Source organism: Nicotiana tabacum, chromosome 20 (genome assembly GCF_000715075.1).
Source record: "Nicotiana tabacum cultivar K326 chromosome 20, ASM71507v2, whole genome shotgun sequence".
NCBI classification, from domain to species: Eukaryota; Viridiplantae; Streptophyta; class Magnoliopsida; order Solanales; family Solanaceae; genus Nicotiana; species Nicotiana tabacum.
Genome location: NC_134099.1, coordinates 116653086 through 116665734, shown reverse-complemented (window position 1 = coordinate 116665734; position 12649 = coordinate 116653086). Strand labels below are relative to the sequence as shown.

The window sequence follows — 12649 nt, the reverse complement described above, 5'->3', positions numbered from 1 at the left end:
CCCAAGCCCGAGAAATGAATTTTTAAAGAAAATTATTTTCTGAAATTATTTATGAGTTTTGGAAATGAATGTTTTTAAAACTTGATGGTATCGGGCCCGTATTTTGGTTCTGGCGCACGGTACAAGTCTTATATGTGATTTAAGATAAGTCTGAGAAATTTGGTAAGAAACGGACTTGAAATGATATGAATCGGACCTTATTTGAGGAAATCGGGAAATTTGAAGTTCTTAAGAAATTTCATGATTTTGATGCTAAATTAATAGTGGTTGAAGTTATTTTAGTGATTTGAATGCACGAGCTAGTCCGTATGATGTTTTTAGGTTGGTGTGCATGTTTGGTTTGGAGCCCCGAGGGCTCGGGTGAGTTTTGGATAGGACAAAGGGTGGATTTTGGACTTGAGAAATCGCAGATTTCAGCCATTGCATTGCAGGCCTGCAGGATTCGTATTTTCGCAAATGCGAAGTCTATGCCGCAAATGTGAAAATAGCCATAGTCAGCCTTCCTCGCAATTGCGAGGAATTTATCGCAAATGCGATGTTTTCCACTTTGGGTCATTTGTCACAAATGTGACGTGTGGTTCGCAAAAGCGACTTCGCAAATGCGAAAGTCGCCTCGCAAATGCGAACTTAGTAGAAGTCTAGGTTCGCAATTGCGAACCCTGGTCGCAATTGCGACATCTGCAACCTGCAATTTTATAACTTAGCCGAAAATCTTTCATTTTTCACACTCTTTTAAAATCAAAACACACTTGGGCGACTTCTCAAAGACAACTCTTCTTCCAAATCGATTGTAAGTCAATTTTAACTCATTTTCTTCAATTATTAACATCTTTTCACATGATTTCAACTCAAAATCAATGATTTTCATGTGGGGGGGGGGGGATTGGGTGTTTTGGGTAGAACCTAGGTTTTTCAAAAATTGGGGATTTGGACCTCGATTTGAGGTACAATTTCAAAACAAATTATATATTTGAGTTTGTGGGGGAATGGGCAACCGGTTTTGATTCGAACCTCGGGTTTTGACCATGTGGGCCCCGAGGGTGAATTTTGACTTTTTGGGTAAAACTTTAGAAAACTCATTTTCATGCATTAGAATTGATTCATTTGGCATTTATTGATACAATTAAGTAACTTGTGGCTAGATACGACCAAATTGGTGGTGGAATCAAGAGGTAAAGCGGTAGTAGAGGTTTGAATTGTGTTCGTGGCATCGAGGTTAGTGTTTGGTCTAACCTTAGCTTGAGGGATTAGAAGTCGAGTCCTATTTTCTATGTGGTATTTGTCGATTACGACGTATAGGAATGGTGACGAGTATCTATACGTTGGTTTCAAGCATGCCCGTGAGTCTTATATTGTGATTATTATGACTTCGTTGTATTATTCATGCTTTGATGATGATTTTTATTGTTGGGCAAAGTTTGTGGAAGTAATTGTGACATTTGAACATTGAGGAGCATTGGCTCAAGTTGTATAATGAAATGTGAAAGTATAAGTGGTAATTGAATCTTTTAGAGCATTGGCTCAAGTTGTGAAGTGAGTTGTGAAGTAAAAGTGAGAAAAAGAAGAGAATCATTACGTGGTCTCCCTTGCCGGGATATTGTTGCTTTTAATGTTATCTCCCTTGCCGGGATGTTGATGTTTCTTTTGATGTTATTCCCTTACCGGGACTTGATTGTTGAACCAGTATTCCTTTGCCGGGATTCTTATTGTAATTTTATTTTTTCCCTTTCCCTATTGTTTGTGATTGTTGTTTGGGTGAGGAAGAGTGTTAAAGCACGAAAGGTGATGCCGTGTATTGTTTTGGTGAGAGAGTGTTAAAGCACGAAGGGTGATACCGTATACGATTTGTGAGGAAAGAGTGTAAAGCACGAAGGGTGATGTCGTGCCGTACGATGTACCATTCCGTGCCGATTATATTGACTATATGGTGAGGATGAGAGTAAAAACACAAAGGGTAATTTCGTGCACTTTTTTTATTATTTGATTGCTTTGGTAAGGATGAGAGTAAAAGCACGAAGGGTGATGCCATGCACTTATTGATTTCTGATTCTTTGTTGATATCTGAGATATATTGTTTCTTTCAATTACCTGTTATCTTTCTATTCTAAATTGATATTTTCCCCACAGCGTGTTACCCCTCCCATACTTGACTGTATATTACTGTTCTTCTTTTTCGTTGTATATAGTCGAATTGCACAGGTTTATTTGGTAGTCTGGTCCTAGCCTCGTCACTACTTCGCCGAGGTTAGGCTAGACACTTACTAGCACATGGGGTCGGTTGTACTGATACTACACTTTGCATTGTGTGCAGATCCCGAAGCAGTAGCGTTTGGACCATAGATTAGGTGGCTGCCTTCAGTCCACGCGGAGATCCAAGGTAGTCCTGCAGGCGTCCGCAGGCCCTGGCGTCTCCCTCTATCCCTTTACTCCTGTTTCATTTACTTAGTTCAGAAATAGAGAATCTTTTATCTTTCAGACTTTGTATGTAGTATTCTTAGATCGTCTGTGAAACTATAACACCAGTTCTGGGTAGTCGAGGCTCAAATAGTTGTATTAGATATATATTTCAGATAGTTTACTGTATTTCTTCCGCTTATTGTAATTTTCGCTATCTATACATTATTGCATTATAATTGTTAAAGAATATAAATTGGTAAAAGGTAATTTGTTCAAACAGTCGGCTTGCCTAGCTCACATTAATAGGTGCCATCACGATTCCCGAGGGTGGAATATCCGGGTCGTGACATCTTTTGATCTTGAAATGATAACTCTTTGAACCTATGCTCTTGCTTAGCTTCTGCGGCCTCACTTCTCACAGTCCCCTGATATGAATGCCTTCACAATCTGCGGCCGTAGATGGAAATCTGTAATTCGCACTTTGAGCTTCTGTACCTGTTTTTGTCCTTGAGTTCAGATCACTCATTCTTGAATTAGATTTCATCTTAGTTGCTCATTTTCTAATGCTCCTGTAATTAGGCATATTTCATCAGTTTTCGGGAAAACAATTAAACACTTTTGGACTAAAAAGAAAGCTAAAAGGCACTAATAAGTAGTCAAAATCCCCATTTATCAGACCTCACATCACACAATGCACATGATCCATTCAGGATGGTTCTATTCCAACCCTCAAGTCAAAGAAAGTAATCACATAGTCAAGAAATATTAAGCAATAAAGAAGAAACTGAGAGAAGGCGTCATAAACAAGTTGTTCAATTTATCTATGCCATCAATATTTGTCAAAACATATTAGGGAGGTAATTCGCATGCTAAGGCCTAACTATGATATCATCAAACAAGTCAAAAGGCATACAGGAGCAATCAAATTTTCTTCCTTTTATTTTCTAAATAAAAATAAAAATACCCGGTTCAAGATACATCCCTTGGAAAAGAACCGATGCCCAAAGAAAAATCAAGGGGGATTATTACCTACCTACGACTAACTAAAAAGAAAGAAAATATTTTCTTTTGATTTTGCATTAGACCTTAATCCTTCAAGAAAGTTGTCCAAGAGATCCAATTCGGGAAAAGTCCAAGTTTTTTTGATGTTTTTGAATTTTTGATTTTTTTCCGGATAAAAGCTACTAAAACTAGTACTAAAATACTACACTACTAATTCTACTAACTAGGAAATAAAAATAAGAAGCTAAAAATTAAAGACAAGAAGTTAATGTTAATACAACTATACCTCTATAATCTGACAGTCCTCCACCCCACACTTAAAAGGGTGCAGTGTCCCCAATGCACAAATAAAACAAAATAAATAAATAATGAGGGCGGATAAGAAACTCCCTGAAAAGCCAAAGGTTGAAGCAATTGCGGCTTACGAGGTACTAAGACTTTCTCAGGTATGGTCCTTTGTGCGGGCACCACACACTTAATTCTCAGCATCTAGCTTACTTTTGCACTCTTCCAATGGCTTTATTTCCTACGCTTGTAATCCTACAAAATAAAAACAAATACTACAAAAATATATATAAAAAAACTAAAATAAAATAAAGTAGTAAAGACGAGTTTTCTCCCAACAAGCGTATGATTTAATGCCACGACACGACGTAGAATCTCGCCTAATCATTGGCGAGCAACACCTTTGACTTCTGACGATCAAAGTAACCTCCATAATAGTGCTTTACTCTTTGTCCATTCACTAAGAATGTTCTCTCTCCATCTATGACGTGCAACTCAGTTGCACCATGTGGAGTAACTCTTACTACCTCAAAGGGCCCCGACCATCTCAATTTGAGCTTTTCAGGAAAGATTCTCAACCTTTAATTGAACAAGAGAACCAATTGGCTCGGTTCGAACTAGCTATGGTGAATATGCTTATCATGCCTGCGCTTGGTCTTTTCTTTATACAACTTGGCATTCTCATACGCATGCAAGCGAAACTCATCAAGCTCGTTCAATTGCATCAACCATTCTTCACCCACTAATTCTACATCAAAGTCAGCTTCTTTATCGCCTAATAGGCCTTGTGCTCAAGTTCCATCAGTAAATGGCATGCCTTCCCATAAACCATCATGTAAGGGGAGGCTCTGATTGGAGTTTTGTAGCCAGTCCAGTATGCCCATAGAGTATCATCAAGCTTTGCAGCCCAATCTTTCCTACTTGCACCAACCGTCTTCTCGAGGATCTTCTTTATCTCTCTATTTGACACCTCAACTTGTCCACTAGTCTGAGAATGGTAGGTGGTCGCAACCTTATGTTTGAGCCCGTATTTCGCTAAGAGATTATCCAATAGCTTATTACAAAAATGGGTGCCCCCATCACTTATCATCACTCTCAGAGTGTCAAACCTTGTAAAGATATGATTTTTCACAAAGTTAACCACAACCTTGGCATCATTGGTAGGAAGAGAAATGGCCTCCGCCCACTTCGACACATAGTCAATGGCCACCAAAATGTACTTGCACCCATTGGACAGGGGAAACGGACCCATGAAATCAATTTCCTATACATCAAAGATTTCAACCTCCATAATACCATGAAATGGTATATCATGCCTTTTCGTAATCATTCCCATTCTCTGGAATCTATCACACTTCCTCACGAACTCATGTGCATCTTTAAACAACCTAGGCCAATAGAAGGCCGATTGCAACTCCTTGACTGTCGTTTTGTCACCTGCATGGTGACAACCATAAGGTGACGCATGACAGTCATGTAAAATATCATTTATCTCAGACTCAGACACACATCTTTGCATCAATTGATCAACATATGATTTGAACAGAAATGGCTGAGCTTACATATATGATCTCACATCCCGCAAGAACATCTTTTTAGCATGAGGTTCAAGGTTAGGTGGCATTTCTCTAGAAGCTAGATAATTCACAATATCCACATACCATGTCACCTCACCAACAGTAACGGCCAACAATTTTTCATCCGGCAAGGTTTTATTGTTGACATCTCCCTCAGCTACATGACTCCGAGTTTCTAACGTAGACAATTGATCGGCCACTTGATTCTCTGTTCCTTTACGGTCTCAGATCTCCAAGTCAAATTCTTGCAAGAGTAAACCCAACAGATTATCCTTGATTTAGCATCTTTCTTTCAGAACAAATACATGATGGTTGCCTGGTCTGTGTAGATGATGACTTTGGTGCCAACCAAATAGGCCCGAAATTTATCGAACGTCCATACTACAACAAACAACTCCTTCTCTGTCATCGTATAATTTATTTGAGCACGAGTGAAAGTCTTGCTTGCGTAGTAAATAGAGTGAAATATTTTGCTCCTCCTATGGCCCAATACGACCCCAATTGCACTGTCACAAGCATCACACATCAGCTCGAATGGCTCGTTCCAGTCAGGAGACACTATGATTGGTGCACTCACTAACTTCTTTTTCAGCTCCTCGAATGCCTTTAGACAAGCATCGTCAAACTTGAACGGTACATCCTTCTCTAAAAACCTACACAAAGGAGAGAACTTTTTTGAGAAATTCTTTATAAATCGGTGATAAAATCCTACATGTCCCAAAAAACTCCTAACTCCTTTTATTGAAATTGGTGGTGGCAACTTTTCAATTGCTTCCTTCCACCTTAGCATTGTCAACTTCCAGTCCATATTTGGACACCTTGTTCCCCAACTCTATACCTTCACATAACATAAAATGACACTTTTCTCAATTCACTACCAGATTAGTCTCCTCGCACCTAGCAAGCACTTTAGCAAGATTGGTCAAGCATTCATCAAAAGAGGGACCAAATATAGAAAAATCATCCATAAAGACCTCCACAAATCTTTCTGCCATATTGGTGAAAATAGCCATCATAGACATTTAAAAAGTTGTAGGTACATTACATAACCTGAATGGCATTCTCTTAAATGCATAAGTTCCATAAGGTCATGTAAAAGTGGTCTTTTCTTGATCTTTCTAGGCAATAGCAATCTGATTATACCCTGAGTATCCATCAAGGAAACAATAATATTCTTGTCCAGCTAACCTGTCAAGCATTTGATCAATGAATGGGAGAGGGAAGTGATCTTTTTTGTGTAGCATTATTCAAGTTCCTATAATCTATGCATATTTGCCATCTAGTCACAGTCCTAGTTGGGATTAATTTATTTTTTCATTCACTGCAATAGTTATACCCCCTAGATAAACATTGGACATGGCTTACCCACTTACTATCGGAAATAGGAAACACTATACCTGCGTCGAGCCATTTAATCACTTCCTTTCTTACCACCTCTTTTATGATTGGATTTAGGCAGCATTGATATTCCCTACTAGGCTTGTGCCCCTCATCCATGAATATTTTGTGCATACAGAATGCAGGGCTAATACCTTTTGGTCAGACATTTTCCAACCAATGGCACCCTTGTGATCCCTCAGCACCCTCAACAAATTTTCTTCCTGCAAGTTAGACAAATGAGAAAAAAACAATCATAGGCAAACTATTAGAACATCCCAAATATGCACAATGAAGATGAGACAGTACGAGTGTAAGTTCTAGTTTTGGGGCTCCTCAACTGAGGGTTTAGGGGGCGGGCCGATTGGCCTATTTAGGGGCACAAAAAGGGTTAATCGTTGCATGTATATGCATGATGCATCTGGTATATGCATTATCTCCTCAACCTCATCATCAATCTCCAAGCTATCGAATAATATGAGTGATTTCTCTAGAGAATCATCTGGATATATGCTCGGATCTATAAGCTGCTCATTCACATACACAATAGATATCATAGAGAGCTCATTATAATGGCCTATGAGTTGAATCGCCTTGTAGACATTGAAAACTATTTCCTCATTGTCTATGCTCATAATCATTTTTCCCTCTCTCACTTTAATAATTGCATCACTTGTAGCCAAGTGATGTCATCCAAATATAATTGTAACTTGTTCATCAGCCTCATAATCTAGGATGATAAAGTCTGTTGGGAAGATGAATGTCCCAATTTGTAGCAATACATCTTCAATCACTCCTTCAGGGTAAGAAATGGATCTATCGGTTAATTGCAATATCACAGTGGGTGGTCTTGGAGCTCCCACACCCAGTTGCTTGAACAAAGACAAGGGAATCAGATTTATGCTCGCCCCCAAATCACAAAGAACATGACATACATCAACATTACCAATCTGCACAGAGATGGTGAAGCTGCTAGGATCCTTAAGCATTTGAGGAAGCATGTTTTGGACCCTTGAGGTGCATTCCTCAATAAGTGCGACTGTCTAGAATTCAGTAGGTCTCCTCTTGTGAGCCACTATATCTTTGGTGTACTTAGCATATTTTGGAATTTCACGAAGTACATCAACCAATGGAATATTTAATTGAACCTGGCTCAACATAGACAAATTTGTTAAATATGCGATCATCATTCTTCTTCTGTAACCTTTGGGGGAAATGAGGTGGTAGCATTGCGACACCTACTAGTTGTGAACTTGTATCATCTTTCTTTGACTCATGGTTGCTTTAGGAATCAACTCCCTCTCAGGTACATGCTTAACTTTTCTCTTCTTTGGCACCTTTTCTAATTCCCTTCCGTTTTAGAGTGAGACTGCATTAACTTGAAGATTCTTCTTAACATCACTGGGAAGTGCACAATCAGGCCTAGTATTTTGATTTGTCGCCAATCGCCAACTTGTCTCTCAAGATTTCTAAAATCGGTCTTGAACTGCTGATTGTTAAGCAATAACTTCTTCAATAAGTCATTCATATTCTCCTCTACTTGTTGGGCTGGCTTCAACAGTTGACTATAATTTCCTTGGGGTCTATACAAATTCTGAGTCATCTGATTCCCACCCCATGAGAAGTTAGGGTGATTCTTCCAATTTGGATTGTATGTGTTCCCATATTGTGCCTGCTAATTTATCGTCCCTCCACTTTATTGCCCTACATAATAGATGGATTCAGGATTTGCAGGACATATGTCACTCGTGTGACCTTCACCACATAACTCGCAACAAGTAGACATCTATTGCACATGTTGCATATGTTATGCTTAGTACATAGTCATTTTATTCATCTGATTTGCTAACTTTGCTATATCTACCCTCATGACTGAGAAATCATCGAGCTCAATTGCACATGCTGACTTTTGTATAAATGCTCTTCGTGGTTCCCCACCTCCTTGCCAATTATTATCATTAGCAGTGAAATTATTTAGCAGGATCTGGATTTTACTATACGGTCTTGCCATGAAACTACTCCCACATGGTGAGTCAAGATTCATATTTGATGTCTCATCCAACCCATCAACGAAAGTATGACCCAACACCTCATCAGTCTAACAATGGTGTGGGCAGTCTTTGAATAGCTTCTTGTATATTTCCCAATCTTGATGAAGAGTCTCGCCATCTCGTTGTTGAAACCCAAGAATCTGACTCCTTAGCGACTTTGTCTTCTTAATGGGAAAAAACTTGATTAAAAATTTTCGTGCTAGATCATCCCATGTGTGGATCGAGCTTGCGGGATCCTTCTGCAACCATTCTTTGGCTCCTCAGCAGTGAAAAGGGAAACAATGTCAGTCTGACATAGTCGTTGGAAACAATCGGATAATTATAGGTACTCGTAATTTCCAAAAAGTTCTGAATGTGCCGCTGCTGATCTTCATGAGATAGACCCACATACTGCCCTATGGACTGAATTAGTTGTACGATGTACTGTTTGAGCTCAAGTGACTCGTGATATCAGGCTTCACTATAGCCTGGGTCACATTAGCAAGATTAGGCATTGCGGCCACTATCACTGGTCGCTCTTCATTTACTGCCATTTGTTGTGGTTTAGGCTGAACATTAATTTCCAACTCTCCTTTTGTTCTAGTTCTAGCTTCGACTTCCCTCTTTAACTTGCGAAGTGTTCGTTCTATTTCAAGATCAAGAGGAAAGTGGTTGTTCGTGCTTCTACTCCTCTGCATTCGAGAGAAGAGCCTGCGTTAACATAAATAAAGCAAACTAAAAATTAAAAATTGAACATATAATGAATAAAAGCTTAAATTAAATAAATAATCAATAACCAAGTCCCGGCAACAACGCCAAAACTTATTGGTTCCCTAACTAAACGCAAGTATATGTGACTGTCAAGTAATAAAGTGACTCAAAAGTCGGATGTCGAACCCATATAGACTTAGATTAATCGTTAACTAAGCTAACTAAAATCAATTAACAGTCCAAGATAAAAAATATCATTTTTCTACTAAACAACTTTTGTATAAATTGAACAAGTAATTAGCTAATATATCAAGGATGCAAACATGTGTTTTTGGATTTTATTTAGAGGTGATAAAGATTCTAGGGTTGTGGTCAGTTTATCAATCATATTAAGTTCAATAACCATACTTGTTAATCCATAGTATCAATGATTGCTAATTGACCGGATCATTTATATGAATAACATGTTATAGCATGTTCCCACAATACTACTCGTCTATCCATACTATATTAATCCTATATTCCTATGGTATTGAGTCTATCACGAACGAATATAATACGATATTCAACTAAGCAAGATGGTTAGGTTTATCCCTATCCTAACCTCAAAATGCCCTGAGCCACGTATTCAGAAACAGGCTCTCTTTAATTCAACTCTAATCTACACACGACTTTTCCAAGCATAGCTGTTACATCCCGCGTTTTCGTACGTTAAAGTTTCGTCTTCAGTTAATCGATGTAGACTCAGGGATGAGATTATCTTAAGGCTAACGTATTTATGCTATTTATAACAAGCGATAAGTAAGTGCCGTGAAGGATAAAGGGCAAATAAATCTAAGAAAATGAGTTTCGTTGAAGGTTGTCGATTTATGATAAAATACGGTCCGAGCTATAATACCCGATATTTATAGACTAGTGTCATATAAGGTACCCCATGACCACGATAGTAGGGTACTCAAAGTGTATTAACAATGAGTGGTAACTTAAGTAATTTGAGACAATTCTTAATTATGCGGGTAATTGATTAATTATCAGGTAACGGGACATTACCTAATTAATTAATAAATTATTGGATAAAGATTTAAAATCTCCTCCCTGCCCCACCCCTCACGTGGCAGTAGGCCACTATTAAGACATATGACTAAGTAGTCATATGATCATAGGTGGATACCTAAAGTGAATAAGTCATCAACGTGTAAAACATTCAAAGTTATAAAAAGTTTGGTTCATTTGGACAGAGAATAATAAAGTAAGAATCATATATCTTTCTTCCTAAGTTTAAAGTACTTCAAGAATAGAAGCTAAACTCCATCCGAAAAAGCTACCAACGAAATTCTTGCAACCAAACAATTCCAACGAGAATTGTTAGAACTGTAGTAACGTAAAATTTTGCGGTTCTAAAGGAGTATAGTGCAATCTTTTCCAAGAATATTATACGGGTTTTTCCCTACTCTAGGTATGTTAAGGTCATCCCTTCTTTCTTTTGGCATGATCTATACGATACAAATGAAACGAGCAAATGCACAACTTTCATAAATTACTCTATTCGTAGAAATGCTAGAGATATGTATATTCTTATTCTCTCATAAGTCTTATTATTCTATCGTCTGTTTATGAGTCTCAGAAAAATATGTATTTGATAAAGTTTATCCAAAAGGCATATAAAGTTTTATGGCATTCCAAGAAAATCTTATTAACGTATTTCTTATGCATTTATACATGTACATTGGCCCATGAACAGATGGCGTTATATATGTGTATATATGTATATTATATTTATATGGGATACGGGAAAAAGATTACGATGTTATATACGCACCACCACCAGTTGGTATATGCTGATGATGTTGTCCACAGTGGCCGAGACGATATGCTATGATGCCCTTAGAGGCTTGATGATATTATGTACACCTATACCCATGCATGGCACGATATTTATATGCACGTTCATGACATTATAAACGTTTCAGAATTTACAAAGTTATTCAGACTTACAAATGAAATTCTTCATTCCATGTTTCATCTATGTCTTTTATGTACTGATTTTCATGCCTTACATACTTAGTACATTATTTGTACTGACGCTCTATTTCCCAGGGCCTGCGTTTCATGCCCGCAGGTGCAGGTAGGCAAGCTGACAATCCCCCTTCTTAGGATCCTTGATCAGCGAGAATTGGCATGCTCCACTTGATCCGGAGCTGCTTTTGATTTTGGTATGATATGCTTGTATATATAAATATGGGTATGACATGGCTCAGTGCCGTCTTTGTACAGTTGTATTTCTATTAGAAGTCGGTAGACAGTATGTATAGTTGGATAGTATGTGGCCTTGCCGGCTTCTAGTTTTGGATATGTAGTTTTCTATAGCAGCCTTGTTGGCCCGCCCTAAGTAATTCGCACGTGTATGTATATATGTCTTTTGGATAGATTTCCTCACATATGCTATTCTAGTGGTCCAGCAGATGTTATTCATGTTTATATCTTAGACGCATGTTTAAGGGTGTTCGACAGGTAGGACTCGGCACCTATCGCGATCCATCGGTTTGGTCGTGACAATAGCATAGAAAGTAGGGTGAATTGGTAGCTAAAACAATTCACAAATAAAAACTAGAATTAAAGAAACAACCACAAGATGATAATCCGAATTAACGGAGATGTAATTAATAAATGTTAATAATCATGTCAACCACAACCCTAGAAACTAGAAAGCTTAGCCACTCATGTTCGTAGTAATAATTTTCCAAGTATTTTGCATAAACAAATTACAAACAAAAGATAAAGGAATGAAGAACTCGATAATTTTCTCCTCCAAAAGTTGTTCCAAGTGATATTCTTGCCTCCGGTTGCAAAAATTCCTCTAAAAATAGTGTTTAATGACTATTTATATGTATAGGAAAAAAGCCTAGACGAAATAGGCTTCTCCCAATTCGGATTGGAAAAACTTATTTTTCCTGCTCCAGTCCCGGTATGGCGAAGTGAACCTTGCTTCGCTGTCTAGGACTTTTCTTATTTCTTCTACTCCGCTTCCTGTCTGGCGAAGTGAACCTCGCTTCGCTGTCCGGGACTTTTCTGGTTTCTTCTGTTTAGGTCCTGGTTTGGCGAAGTGAACATCGCATCGCTGTCCGGGACCTGGGCACCAAACTTATACTTCCTCCAGATTCTTCAGTTTTTACTTCACTTTGTATGTAAATTTTTCAAATCACTTCCAATTGACTCCTACACATATGGATACCATTATTTAGCTCAAGTCACAAATATTCACGCCACAAT

The 12649-nt window shown here is 38.2% G+C and overlaps 1 protein-coding gene across 1 annotated transcript; it reads right to left on the bottom strand.

The window, feature by feature from the left end:
- Window positions 1-7327: 7327 nt before the first annotated feature.
- On the bottom strand, window positions 7328-7639 carry LOC142174504 (uncharacterized). Its single transcript, XM_075240310.1, has one exon. It carries the CDS (start codon window positions 7637-7639, stop codon window positions 7328-7330), a length of 312 nt encoding a protein of 103 aa, XP_075096411.1.
- Window positions 7640-12649: the final 5010 nt, after the last annotated feature.

Bases quoted from the DNA above. Each gene is read 5' to 3' on its own strand.
- LOC142174504 (XM_075240310.1), bottom strand. From the start codon at position 7,639: ATGCTTCCTCAAATGCTTAAGGATCCTAGCAGCTTCACCATCTCTGTG.